This window comes from Hemitrygon akajei, chromosome 19 (assembly GCF_048418815.1).
Source record: "Hemitrygon akajei chromosome 19, sHemAka1.3, whole genome shotgun sequence".
Classification (NCBI taxonomy): Eukaryota; Metazoa; Chordata; class Chondrichthyes; order Myliobatiformes; family Dasyatidae; genus Hemitrygon; species Hemitrygon akajei.
The window spans coordinates 66,858,663-66,873,659 of NC_133142.1; the positions used below are offsets into that span (position 1 = coordinate 66,858,663).

The following is a 14,997-nucleotide window of genomic DNA, read 5'->3' on the forward strand; positions in this document are numbered from 1 at the left end:
TGGACACGCCCCCCCACTGACTGCTCCTGTGGCTCCTCCCACAGACCCCTGTATAAAGGTGATTGGGACACTGCTCCTCCCTCAGTCTTCGACATGGTCGTGCTCCCTTTTCGCTGTTAATAAAAGCCTATCATTCACTTCCAGTCTCCTAGAGCTATTGATGGTGCATCACTGCCCTAAAGCTACTCCCTTGAATCTTGACTAATTCTAGTCTCATCTCTCAGTGGAAACAACTCCTGCCTCTATCTTCTCCATCCCTTTCATAATTTTATATTTTTCTATAAGATCTCCTCTCATTCTTCTAATTTCCCATGAGTACAGTCTCAGGTTACTCAATTTCTCATCCTAGTCTAACTCTCTCATCTCTGGAATTAACCTGGTGAACCTCCTCTGAACCACCTCCAAAGCCAGTATATCCTTCTTCAAGTAAGGATACCAGAACTGCACACAGTTCCCTGTACAGTTGCAGCATAACCTCCCTGCTCAAGTTCAATCCCTCTTGCAAAGAAGGCCAACATTTCATTTGCCTTCTTGATAGCCTGCTGCACTTGCAAACCAATCTTTTGTGATTCATGCACAAGCACTCTCAAATCCTTCTGCACAGCAGCATGCTGCAATCATTTAATTAATTAAATAATAATCTGCTCTTTCATTTTTCCTTCCAAAGTGGATGATCTCGCATTTACCAACATTGTACTCCATATGCCAGACCCTTGCACACTCACTTACCCTTTCAATATCTCTCCACAGACTCTCCATATCTTCTGCACAACTTGCTTTTCAGAGAAATATTGTGAAACGCCAGTAATGACTCACAAAACATAATAGGGTAAATTATCAAAAGTTTGATTGGAGACGTAGTTTTTGAGGAAAGGAGAGAGAGAAAAAGGTAGAAAGCATGAGTATCAAGAAGCATTGATTAACTCTTCAAATCGAGGTACCAGCATTTGACAGTGAGAGTAAATATCTCAGAGCTGTAGCAGATTACAGAGCCCGGTAAAAGTGCAACTATAAAGAGAACTGAACACAGTAATAACGTTTTGGAAAATTCAGGCATCACCTAACTGGTTCAGTTCAATAAGAAAACTGATTTCGCGACAGTGCCTGGTGACTTCAAATTAACTTAAAATACTGGAAATGATAAAGCTGCGGATACGGGAAATATAAAATTAAAACAGAAAGCGGGGTCTTTGGTCTGAATAATTATAACATTTGCCGTCTTCAAGCTAAAATACTATATTAACTTGCAGAAGATATACCCGTTTTCCAAAAATGTACAATGTTGCAATTATTATTTAATACGCGCCCAATACAATGTTCTCGGTTAAATCAAAATGTATTTTCGAGACCCCACTTGAACCTTGAAGGATGCCGTAGGTAGAGAGAGCACCAATCGAAAAGCTTGATGGAGGGAAGTGAGAGGGAAAATGTTGGGGAAAGGCGAAGCGGTGATTGGCCACAGTGGAGCGACACTGCTCATGGTTGGCGGCGTTGGGATTTTAAGAGCTTGTGAGTATTGGAATTGGGAACTTGCTGGTTTTAATTTCTTGGAGCGATGGGAGATATGACTGAGTTAGCTTGCCCCGAGCCATTGAAATATAGACTAAAAGGTAACGAAATCAGGCAGACAGTTTTCCAACTTTATATCAATAGGAAATGCTGGAAACGCTCCGGCGGTTTGGCTCCTTGGAAAATTAGTATCCTTACATCCCATAGCAAGGTGCCATATATCTCAGTGGACGGTGGAAATTTGTCCACCCTCAGCCATCTAGTACCTCCTTTCCAAAGTCAACGTACTCCAGAACATCGCCATCCCTAAGCATGAGCACGCCCATGTAAGATTCTAAAGTAGTTTGTATCGCATTTGCTGATCAAGTTGTTGTTCTTTGGGAATCTTTATTTGCCGGCCGTAGTTACAAAAAAAAATAGAGATGTGATAGCCAAACGTCTGAATGTCAAACATAGGCGACTTAATGTTCTATTGTAGCCTGTATTGTAGCATGTGGCAAGAGCTCTTCTAAGGGAGACGGCAATGCAGTTGAACTTGTAGTCAGAAGAGGACACTTCTAATGATATTTTCACTGTCACTATTAAATGAATTGTTGAAGGATATATAGTCTTAGGGAATTATCCTGCAGCAGTTGACTGGATTTCAAAAGCCACGGCTACCTTTATTGCTTTCTTTATTTATCGAGAGACAATGTAGAATGGGCCCCTCTGGTCTCTCAAGCTGTGCCACCTAACAACCCCCGATTTAACCCTAACCTAATCATGAGAGAATTTTATAATGAGCAGTTAACCTACCAACCTGTATGTCTTTGGACTATGGGAGGAAACTGAGTACCCAGAGGAAACCCACACAATCACGGGGAGAACATACAAACTCCTTCCCGACAGTCACGTGAACCTTATCACTCAATTGCATTTCAACCTGTGGAGATATTTTAGTCTCGATTTCCATTAACTTAGGTTTTGAAATGCATGTTGATGCCAGATTCACTTGAGAGTTGTCACTCTCACCATTCTTCACTAAGTACAATAAAATCCTAACAAAGTAGGTAATTCAAAGACTGATATTGGAACTAAAGAGAAGAAAATGTTTGAACACTCAGCTAGTCAACATCTATAAAGAGACAAAGTTAGCTTCTCCGGGCAATAACCTTTAATCAGAATTAGTTTTAGACTGGTGTAGATGTAAAATGTAAGACACATTAGTGTAAGCCGAGGAAATTGAAAGTGCAAGCAGTTCAGGTTCAACAGGTTCAGAGCCTTCCTATTTCTGTACCTTCCTCCAGCTTTTTGAGATCCCTGTGCATCTTCCATTATAAAAGTAACATATCCCCTGAATTTGAATAATTTCATGGTAGTTATCTGTGCCTTCCAAAAGGCTTTTCCAGCCTTCAAATTTTCCTTCAAGATGCCATGAAAACCTGCCCTTGATTCAGCTGTTTATGTTCTCCCATCTCCGTAAGCGGCTCACTGCCAAATATTATTTGAGTTATTTTGTGAAACAGCTTACAACATGAAAGGACCCACATACAATGCAAGTTGTTTGTACTGTTAGATGCTTGGAAGACAGAAGAGGACAAATGCTTACATATTTGTTGTAGATTATAGAGAGAGGTTCAGTTTAGGCTTTGACCAATTTTTAAAATAATCTTTCTTTAATTTCCTGTGTAATTAATTATTGTTGATTCTTCTTCTGGAGCAATAATTTGTCAGGAATATGCCCACTTGTGAATTATGGCTTTTCTTGGTATTGTGTTGGGTGGGGTGAGGATATCTGCTATTGATTAAAAAGAAGACATAGCTGAAGAATTTGAGAGCACTATTTATGCTTCATTTGTCAGATGTTCTGTCTTTCAGGATGTTGGAATGATGTCAACAAATTCTCTTTTCAAGAATTCAGGAAAGAAACGAAACTCTTCTATTATTTATAGTGTGGAAAGTTTGCCTTCGGAAGTTCCAGTTTCAGCCTTCTCAGGGTTGTCAAACCAAGGGAAAAAGAATATAAATTATGAGAGTAAAGGATTTCCACCAAACAAACGTCACAAGGGAGAACAAGCAAAAGATGCAAGAGCCAGTGAGGATCCTTTTGGAGATAATGATGATTTCACTGCTGATGACTTGGAGGAATTGGATACTCTAGCCTCACAGGTTTTAATTCAGGATATGAAGCCTGCATCCAATGCTACGATAGCACCAGCAACTGATAAGCAAAACAGGGAAATGTCAGTACTAAAAAATGATACAAATGCAAAAGTTGCTACATTTTCCTCAAGAGCATTGAACTGTGGAAATACAGCAAAGGAATTTCATGGTAATGTATTTTATTTAATTCTGGTTTTTGTGATCTTGAACTTAAAACTGATGAATTCTTAAACATTTGTGTTTCCTCTAATGCTGTGTTTTGACTGCTAGGATTTCTCATATATTTATCACAACATATAGAAAGACTATTGAGCCTACTGAGTCTCAGACTGACCATTCACCCTCTTATTTCACATATCTGTCAACTTCACCCTGATTGTATACACTGAGAGTAATTTGCACGTCTAATTAAATCCACAAAACCATAAGGCATAGGAGCAGAACTTAAGCCATTCAACCTATTGAATCTGCTCCACAATTTGATCATGGCTGATGGAGAATCTCACCTGGTCCCTCAACACCAGCTTCTTAGCAAAGAAAGCCCAGCAGTGTCTCTACTGTTTGCGAAGGCTGAGGAAAGTCCATCTCCCACCCCCCCATCCTCATCACATTCTACAGGGGTTGTATTGAGAGCATCCTGAGCAGCTGCATCACTGCCTGGTTCGGAAATTGCACCATCTCGGATCGCAAGACCCTGCAGCGGATAGTGATGGCAGCTGAGAAGATCATCGGGGTCTCTCTTCCTGCCATCATGGACATTTACACTACATGCTTCATCCGCAAAGGAAACAGCATTATGAAGAACACCATGCACCCCTCATACAATTTCTTCTCCCTCCTGCCGTCTGGGAAAAGGCTCTGAAGCATTCGGGCTCTCACGACCAGACTATGTAACAGTTTCTTCCCCCAAGCTATCAGACTCCTCAATACCTGAAGCCTGGACTGACACCTTGCCCTACTGTCCTGTTTATTATTTATTGTAATGCCTGCACTGTTTTAGTGCACTTTATGCAGTCCAGTGTAGGTCTGTAGTCTAGTGTAGCTTTCTCTGTTTTTTTTTTATTATGTAGTTCAGTCTAGTTTTTGTACTGTGTCATGTAACACCATGGTCCTGAAAAACATTGTCTCATTTTTACTATGCACTGTACCAGCAGTTATGGTCAAAATGACAATAAAAGTTGACTTCACTTGACTTTATTTCTGCTTTAAACCTCATTCTCCTGCCTTCTGCCTGTATTCTTTGATGCTCTTATAAATCAATGACCTATCAATTTCTACATTAAGTATGCTCAATGACTTTGCATTTTTTAACTGTTTGTGGCAATCAATTCCACAAATTCACCACCCTCTGACTAAAGAAATTCTTTTTCATCTCTGTACTTGTATTATGAGGCTGTAGTGTCTCCCACAACTGGAATTCTCTTCCACTCTATCCTGTATTTGCAAGGTGTCAGTGAGATCCCCCACCCCCATTCTTCTGCCTCCAGCAAATACAGACCCAGAGCTATCAAACACACCTCATACCTTAACCCTTTCACTTCTGATATCATTCTGTTAAACGTCCGGACCATCCCAAATACCAGTGCCCGAAATTGCTCACAATTCTCCAAATGTCGTCTGACCAATGCCTCATAAAGCCTCAGCTTTACATCCTTGTTTTTATATTCTAATCCTCTCGAAAGGAATGCGAACATTGCATTTGCCCTCCTTGTTTGCAGGTGAGTTGGTAGTTAACCTTTAGGGGATCCTGCGCTAAGACTCCCTTTGCACCTTCAATTTCAGAATTTACTCCCCATTTAGAAAATACTATGTGCCAGGCCATACATTTCCCTGACTGTATTCCATCTGTGTGCTTTTTGGATGTAGAAATAAACTAGGAAAACATGCAAACGCCACTTCAGCAGCGCAGGAGTTCAGGGTCATACCTGGATTGATAGAAATGTGATGCAATAGCTTTATAGTTGTGCTGTTGTTCTGCTTGATGCAGGGATTTGCTCTCGCAGTCCCAAGGCAGACATGACAAGAATCAATGATTGTGTTGAGGCTCCGCCATTCTGCTAGTATTATTTGGGGACCACTGACAAGAAAGCACAATTTTTAATCATGGTACATCAGTAATTGTAGTAGTACAATGAGTGGAATTGATTCTGTAACCATTGGAAATCTTAGATACACTAGTGTGTTCTTTCTCCTTCCAGCTGCTGAGGTCAATTTTTGTGGCATCAGTACCCCAACTAAATGTATAATTTTACTTAGGTTCTGGTAGTAGATAAGGATCTCCTTGAGGTTCATGATTGTGAAATTAATTCAGTCAAGTACGTGAGGTAACGTATAATAAGTTATGAATGAAGTTTGCAACAAAAGAGTTGAAAGAGAACAACAATGAGTAAGATTGTACACCAGAAATAACAACTAGGTGTATAATGAGATCTGGAAAGTAGATTGTGCTGATGGTGATTGAGCAAGATAGCTGAAAACTGATTGAACAATTCCCAATCCATTGAAGTTGAATAGGCAAGTATAGCAAGTACAGCCATTATCTATAAATGACGGAGAACTGTAGATGGTTGTCATTTAGAGATCTTTTTCACAGTGGTCAAATAATCATATTCCATTTTTATTATAACATTTTTATTCAGAGTTTTAATATTTTTGAAGTGGATCATCCATAATTTATCTATTTATAATTGGGGCTACTTTTCTGTGATGAACTTACAATCTGCAGGTTGTACATGTCACTATTAGTATCTATGGATTAATATTTCATGATTCTGTCTTTGTTATTTGCATAAATGAGAAAAATACCTAGCACACTTAATTTTTCTGATACAAAAAAAAATTACAGCCTTTATAAGGCAGATTGTGAAATGGTAAATTAGCTCAGGGAGTTAAAGAAAAGCAGTGAGCAGCAGAAGATGTGTTTGATGGGTTCTTTTTAGTTCACTTTCAGAGAACATGGGAGGAAGAATTGGAGAGAAAGTGATATACAGTTAATAAATATAGAGACGGGGATGTGTCAAATGAGATAATTTTTTGGGATAAAATAGGGAATGAATGATTTTCAAGAAGGAAGATACTGAAATAAAATGCATGCAATAAAGAATAAAAAATATATAGTTCAGAAAAGAATAGGAAAAAACATTTAAGTGGTAAGATAGTGTAAAAGAATAATGGAAAGTGAAATGCAGAAGAAATAGTGGGACAAAAATGAGAGGCAGTCATGGTCTAGAAAAGGATGAATAAAGATTTTCTTTTGCATTCTATGAAAGATGTTATGAGAGAAAGATAGGAAGATATTATAAATGTGCACCTGGTGTTTGTACAGGTTGAGTGTGAATATCTTTGCAAGTTCCAGTTTATTTATCAAATTACTTTATTCCTTTTTTGTAGAGAATGGTCTAATTCAGTGTAAAAATGCTAATTCATTTGGCTTTGAAGTTCTTCAGGAACAACACAGCAAACTGAGGAAGCAGGTGATGTGCTTTGAGCTTTTCTGTGAATATGGTTTTTAGTGAATTAAGTTGGCAAATAGTGTGAAGACAAATACTACAGTTAGTATCTGGTCTTTGCATGCCATTTGCTTGTTGACTACCTTTATCTTAATGGATCTGTTATCAAGAACCAAGTGCTGAGGATTGAATGGTTCCTGTTTATGTTTATTTTGTTAAGGAGCTGACAGTTTGTTCAATCTTGACTTGCATTTGTGTTGACTATGGCAGAGCTAACCTGCCAGAATGTCAAATATATTTTGTGGTTTGTGTAGCATCTCTATGTACTTGTTTCAAATTCAGACTACAAATTTGCATAGTCATTTATGATCTCAAGATTTTATCAAAGCAATTGACGTCATCTGCAAAAAGGCAGACCAGATGTTCTTCAGTTTTAAAATTCAGTGAAACTTTGTACACTTTTGTAGATTTGTTATCTGAATTGTAAATCTACTTTGCAGCCTGAGGATTTCATTTTATAGTACTTTCGTTGTTTTCAACTGCATTTTTTTTACCCTGCAGACTGGGGACAATTTTAGAACATTTTTAGTTCGTCATGATCCCTTTATTAACAAAGCTTAACTTCCCACTCCTCTATGTGCAATTTTTAATTTTGGCTGTGGACAAAAAATCAGAAACGTATCATTATAATTATAACAAAAAAGCTGTTGTCAGTTTGTCTTGGATTTCAAAAATGGACCTAGAGGTTTTCATCAATATTAAGAACAACAAAAGGAAAGTCTTAATAGTTCAAATTTTTGTTCATTTTGTGAGAAATGTTGCAAAATATGCTTAATTATATTGGCGATCCTGTTTTTGTATTCAGCTGTGCTAAATTTTCTTTATTAAGTGATTGTGGGCTTGTCCATAGGACTTGAATCTTGCTTCTTCCTGAACTTCATTGTAATCACAGAGTTTAGCAGTTAATTATTGAAGGTGAACAACAAACCAAATTTCGGAAATGCGTGTTTTCCAATTGCACCGGACTCATGACAGACTCTCAATGTTAGGATGCTTTGTTTTGATCATATTTTTACATAGTGAATTCTACTCTGCCTTTCTCAGAGACAATTAGTTTTTTGTTTGACGAGGTGCTGAATTCTACCCAAGCTGATATCATTGTCAAGTTTTTATGGCGATTCTTAGGCCTGATAGTTCTTGTGGACTTCTTTATCATTCACAGTTAAATTGTGGCATTGTATATTAATCTTAAGAAATTGTATACTGACATCAGTATCATCTATATTTGTTCATTCTTTATGCATTTAATATTAACCCTAATATTCTTCAACTGGAAAAGTCTTGTAAGCTTGTATGTAACCAAGTTGGAGTTAATACTTCATTTAGTCTTTCAGCTTTTACATTTGGATTTGCATCAGGTTTAAGTTCTTTTTCTGTCCTCACTTTTGCATGCTTAATGAATGTTTAATGATTTTTTGTTGCTGCAAATTAAATATGTTTTATTCATGCAGTTTAATGAAACATGTGAAGAACTACAGATTAAAAATGGTGAAATCAAAATTCTGCGAGATTGTTTACGGCGTGTAGAATCTGAGCTTGATCAACAGAAAAGCCAGTATTTACTCAGTGAGAAGGAGAAAAATGAAGCACAAAGTCAAAAAGAAAAGGACTTGTCCAAAAAGGTATGAGACATACAAGACCATGGAACAAGATGCAAATCCTATTTAAACTTGTTTAACTTGTACTTCTCAACAAAGCTGAAATTTTTTTCTCGCGTATACTCTAATTTCTGATAGAAAAGTAAGAACATAAGAAATAGGAGCAGGAGTCGGCCATCTGGCCTGTCGAGCCTGCTCTGTCATTCAATAAGATCATGGCCGTGATCTGGCCATGGACTCATCTCCATCTACCTGTCTTCCCCCCCCATAACCCTCAATTTCCCCTTCTATCCAGTCTTGTCTTAAATATATTTACTGAGGTAGCCACCACTGCTTCATTGGGCAGAGAATTCCACAGATTTACCACTCTCTGGGAAAAGCAGCTCCTCCTCATCTCTGTCCTAAGTCTACTCCCCCAGATGTTGAGGCTATGTACCTAGTTCTCATCTCCCAGTCGAAACAACTCCTGCCTCTATCTTAGCCCTTTCATAATTTTATATGTTTTTATAAGATCTCTCATTCTTCTGAATTCCAGTGAGTACAGTCATAGGCGACTCAATCTCTCCTCATAGCCTACCCGCCTCATCTCAGAAAAAACCCTGATGAACCTCCTCTGCACTGCCTCCAAAGCCAGTATATATTTCTTCAAGTAAGTACCGTAGATTCCGGACTACAGAGCGCACCTGATTTTTAGCCGCTGGCACTAATTTTAGAAATAAAATCATTTTTTTAAATGTAAAGGCCGCACCGGATTTTAGGCCGCAGGTGTCCCACGTTGTAATATGAGATATTTACACAGAAAGATATTACACGTGAGGATTTTTTTTAACTTTTAATTAAATCCATATGGTAACAAAAACAAATACATATTGCAAATGCTTTTTTTCGAACCGTGCCCGTACGCGGCTACTTTTAAATATACGTTGCGTATACTTCTTTACTGAACAACATTCCAATATCTCCTAACGACTGGTAAAAAATATATATACTGCAGCCTACCAGGAAAAGTTATTGATACCTTTAACTTAAAAGCAGAGTTCGCTCGGATCCAAAGCCGCTCGCGGAATCCGCTCCCCCCTCCTTTCCGTTTCATCGCAAACGGCATTTAAAAGCAGATTTCGCTCGGATCCAAAGCCGCTCCGCCGCTCGACCCCCTCCTTTCCGTTTCATCGCAAACGGCATTTTCCCACAAGACGCCGCGAAACCGGGTGTGTCGTCATAGCATCCCGCGATGTAGTACAGAAAACAAATATAGTTTAAACTAAGAGGGTAGGTAGCACAATGCTTCGAGTGTTTTCCATGTTGATGAGGGTGAGTACAAATGACTGATTTACAATAATTTAATTGTGAAAGTGCGCTTGATTTATCGTACAATTTCATTGGACCTCTGTGAACTACTCATCAATTTTATTGGTCTACTGTTACGAGGCAAAATGTTTACGAGGCGGCATGAAAAAAAAAATGCATTAGCCGCTCCGGATTATTGGCCGCAAAGTTCAAAGCTGTTCAAAATGTGGGAAAAAAGTAGCGGCTTAAAATCCGGAATCTACGGTAATACTCCAGGTGCAGCCTCACCAGTACCCTGTACAGCTGCAGCATAACCTCCCTGCTCTTAAATTCAATCCCTCTAGCAATGAAGGTCTGCTGCACCTGCAAACTAACCTTTTGTGATTCATGCACAAGCACTCTCAAGTCCTTATGTACAGCAGCATGCTGCAATCTTTTGCCATTTAAATAATAATCTGATATTTCATTTTTCCTTCCAAAGTGGATGACCTCGCATTTACCAATATTGTACTCCATCTGCCAGACCCTTGCCCACTCACTAAACCTCTCTATATCTCTCTCTGCAGTCTTTCTGTATCTTCTATACAATTTGCTTTTCCACTTAATTTAGGGGCATCAGCAAACTTAGTTACACTACATTCAGTCCCCTCTTCCAGATCGTTAATGTGTATTGTGAACAGTTGTGGGCCCAGTACCGACCCTTGTGGCACACTGTTCACCACTGATTGCCAACCAGAGTAACACTCTGCTTTCTGTTAGTTAACCAATCCTCTATCCATGCTAATATATCACCCCCAACTCTGCATCCTTATGGATAAATCTTTTTATGTGGCACCTGATCAAATGTCTTCTGGAAATCCAAGTAAATAACATCACTGTTCCCCTCTATCCATTGTGCTCATTATATCCTCAAAGAACTCCAGTAAGTCTGTCAAACAGGACCTGCCTTTGTTGAATCCGTGCTGCATCTGTCTGATAGATCCATTTTTCTAGATGCCTTGCTATTTCTTCTTTAATGATAGCTTCAAGCGTTTTCCCAACTACAGATGTTAAACTAACTGGCCTGTAGTTACCTGTCTTTTGCCTACATCCTTTTTTTTTGAACAGTTGGCGTGACATCCACCATCTTCCAGTCTGCCAGGACTTGCCCAGAGTCCAGAAATTTTGGTAAATCATTACCAAAGCCTCTATTATAACCTCTGCCCTTTCTTTCAGTATCCTGGGATGCATTCCATCAGGACCAGGGGACTTGTCTATCTTCAGGCCCCCAAGTTTGCTCATTGCTACCTCTTTAGTGAGAGCTATTGTATTGAGGTCCTTACCTCCCATTGCATCCATAACAACTCTCTTTGACATGTTAGATGTATCCTCCACCATGAAGACCAACACAAAATAGTCAGTCAAAGCTTTGACCATTTCCTCATTACCCAATATCAATTCCCCCTTCTCTTCCTTTAAGGGACCTACATTCCCTTTAGCCACCCTTTTCCATTTTATATAATTATATAAACTTCTATCAGTTTTTATATTTTGTACCAGTTTATTTTCATAACCTAGCTTCCCTTTTTCATGGTACTTTGTTGCTTTTTAAAGTTTTCTCAATCTTCCAGTTTCCCACCACTCTTGACAAATTTGTATGCACAAGCTTTTAGTTTGATGCCTTCTTTTACTTCCTTAGTTATCCAAGGCTAGTTCTCCCCACCCTTACTGTCCTTGCTTTTAATTGGAATATATTTTTGTTGACCACTGTGAAAAATCTCTTTGAAAGTCTTCTTTCCACTCTTTCCAAGAGGATCCCTAATTACAGGATCACAAATTTTACCTATCCCATTGTACAGGACCAGATCTAAGATAGCATGCTCCCTTGTAGATTCAGTAATATGCTGTTCAAGAAAGCCATCACAGATGTATTCTTTCCTTTATCAATCTTTTTTATTGAGTTTCGAGTAGATAAACATGACAATGATAATGATACAAAGAGATCGGGATTACATTAATAACGGTTAATGTATACAGAAACAGACTCCAAGTAACGTGTAATCTAAGCCTCCCAATCTCTTAGTAACTAAACATGAAAAAGATTTTTAAAAAGTCCCCCTAAACTAAAAAAAACAAAATAACAACAAAACAAAAGCTGGGCTGCCATGTTTCATCGGTTAAAGTCACTATTTGTCATTAACTCCGCTCCTCTATACACGAACAAAAAGTTGTTGAGAAGGATTCGGAAAAGGTCAACTTATATCATATGAAAATGTTGAATAAATTGCCTCCAAGTTTCTTAAAATTTATAGTGCCACTCCTAATTTTTTCCAAGTTTAAACATGTTATAGTTTGCGAAAACCATTGAAATGTAGTAAGGGATTAGAATCTTTCCATTTAAATAAAATGGATCTTCTGGCCATTAATATAACAAATGCAATCAAACGGCAAGCTGAAGGGGATAATTGACTAGAGTCCATCACTGGTAATCCAAAAATTACAGTAATAGGATGAGGTTGTAAATCAATACACAAAACTGCTGAAATAATATCAAAAATATTTTTCCAATATTTTTCCAAAAGAGGGCAAGACCAGAACATATGTGTCGAGGAAGCTACCTCAGACTTACATCTGTCACAGACAGGATTTCTTTCTTTTTTCAATCTTTTTATTGATTTAAAAAAAGTGTGTATACAAACGAGGAGAATATCACTGGTATATATGTCAATAACAGTACATACAGAAGGTAAAATAAACAATATCAGAATCACACATAGCGTTAATCTACAAAGTATAAATTTGATATAGAATGTATAATTCTCTTATCAATTTATGAAGAAAGGAAGGAGACAGGATTTATATGGCAATAAAAACGAGCTAACTTATCCTTCGACACATGGGCCCTATGAACCACCTTAAATTGTATCAAAGCGTGTCTAACGTACATTGAAGAAGTGTTAACTATATAACATATAACAATCACAGCACGGAAACAGGCCATTCCGGCCCTCCTAGTCCGTGCCGAACTCTTAATCTCACCTAGTCCCACCTACCCGCACTCAGCCCATAACCCTCCACTCCTTTCCTGTCCATATACCTATCCAATTTTACCTTAAATGACACAACTGAACTGGCCTCTACTACTTCTACAGGAAGTTCATTCCACACAGCTATCACTCTCTGAGTAAAGAAATACCCCCTCGTGTTTCCCTTAAACTTTTGCCCCCTAACTCTCAAATCATGTCCTCTCGTTTGAATCTCCCCTACTCTCAATGGAAACAGCCTATTCACGTCAACTCTATCTATCCCTCTCAACATTTTAAATACCTTGATCAAATCCCCCCTCAACCTTCTACGCTCCAATGAATAGAGACCTAACTTGTTCAACCTTTCTCTGTAACTTAAGTGCTGAAACCCAGGTAACATCCTAGTAAATCGTCTCTGCACTCTCTCTAATTTATTGATATCTTTCCTATAATTCGGTGACCAGAACTGTACACAATATTCCAAATTTGGCCTTACCAATGCCTTGTACAATTTTAACATTACATCCCAACTTTTGTACTCAATGCTCTGATTTATAAAGGCCAACGTTCCAAAAGCCTTCTTCACCACCCTATCTACATGAGACTCCACCTTCAGGGAACTATGCACTGTTATTCCTAGATCTCTCTGTTCCACTGCATTCCTCAATGCCCTACCATTTACCCTGTATGTTCTATTTGGATTATTCCTGCCAAAATGTAGAACCTCACACTTCTCAGCATTAAACTCCATCTGCCAACGTTCAGCCCATTCTTCTAACCGGCATAAATCTCCCTGCAAGCTTTGAAAACCCACCTCATTATCCACAACATCTCCTACCTTAGTATCATCAGCATACTTACTAATCCAATTTACCACCCCATCATCCAGATCATTTATGTATATTACAAACAACATTGGGCCCAAAACAGATCCCTGAGGCACCCTGCTAGTCACCGGCCTCCATCCCGATAAACAATTATCCACCACTACTGTCTGGCATCTCCCATCTAGCCACTGTTGAATCCATTTTATTACTCCAGCATTAATACCTAACGACTGAACCTTCTTAACTAACCTTCCATGTGGAAGTTTGTCAAAGGCCTTGCTGATGTCCATATAGACTACATCCACTGCCTTACCCTCGTCAACATTCCTCGTAACTACTTCAAAAAATTCAATAAGGTTTGTCAAACATGACCTTCCACGCACAAATCCATGCTGGCTACTCCTAATCAGATCCTGTCTATCCAGATAATTATAAATACTATCTCTAAGAATACTTTCCATTAATTTACCCACCACTGATGTCAAACTGACAGGTCTATAATTGCCAGGCTTACTTCTAGAACCCTTTTTAAACAATGGAACCACATGAGCAATACGCCAATCCTCCGGCACAATCCCTGTTTCTAATGACATCTGAAAGATCTCCGTCAGAGCTCCTGCTATCTCTACACAAACTTCCCTCAAGGTCCTGGGGAATATCCTGTCAGGACCCGGAGATTTATCCACTTTTAAATTTCTTAAAAGCGCCAGTACTTCCACCTCTTTAATTGTCATAGGTTCCATAACTTCCTTACTTGTTTCCCACACCTTACACCATTCAATATCCTTCTCCTTAGTGAATACCGAAGAGAAGAAATCATTCAAAATCTCTCCCATCTCCCTCGGCTCCACACATAGCTGACCACCCTGATTCTCTAAGGGACCAATTTTATCCCTCACTATCCTCTTGCTTTTAATAACTAGTTGGAGAATTTTCTCCCATTTCTCTATAGTAAGGATAACTGAAGTTCTCTTTCCCATTCATTCTTAATTTTATCAGATGTACCTAGATGTATTTTTGTAATCAGATCATAAATAATTTCTATTAAAGTCTTCTGATAAGGGGTTTAATTTTTTCTGTAATTTCAGTTTGATGTGATATCAGAAAGTAGGTAAAATAA

The 14,997-nt window shown here is 38.5% G+C and overlaps 1 protein-coding gene across 3 annotated transcripts in view; it reads left to right on the plus strand.

Moving 5' to 3' along the window:
* The first annotated feature begins 1,403 nt into the window (after positions 1-1,403).
* atrip (ATR interacting protein) overlaps positions 1,404-14,997 on the plus strand; it is a 65,589-nt gene continuing 51,995 nt past the window's right edge. For 2 of the 3 annotated variants that reach the window (XM_073072684.1, XM_073072685.1), the window contains exons 1-4: positions 1,404-1,509; positions 3,367-3,820; positions 7,042-7,124; positions 8,612-8,782. In XM_073072684.1, the coding sequence (XP_072928785.1) occupies positions 3,376-3,820; positions 7,042-7,124; positions 8,612-8,782 (699 nt within the window). In that variant the 5' untranslated portion in view covers positions 1,404-1,509; positions 3,367-3,375. Of the gene's footprint in view, positions 1,510-3,366; positions 3,821-7,041; positions 7,125-8,611; positions 8,783-14,997 lie in introns of those variants that run through there. The other variant, XM_073072686.1, reaches the window with a different exon arrangement.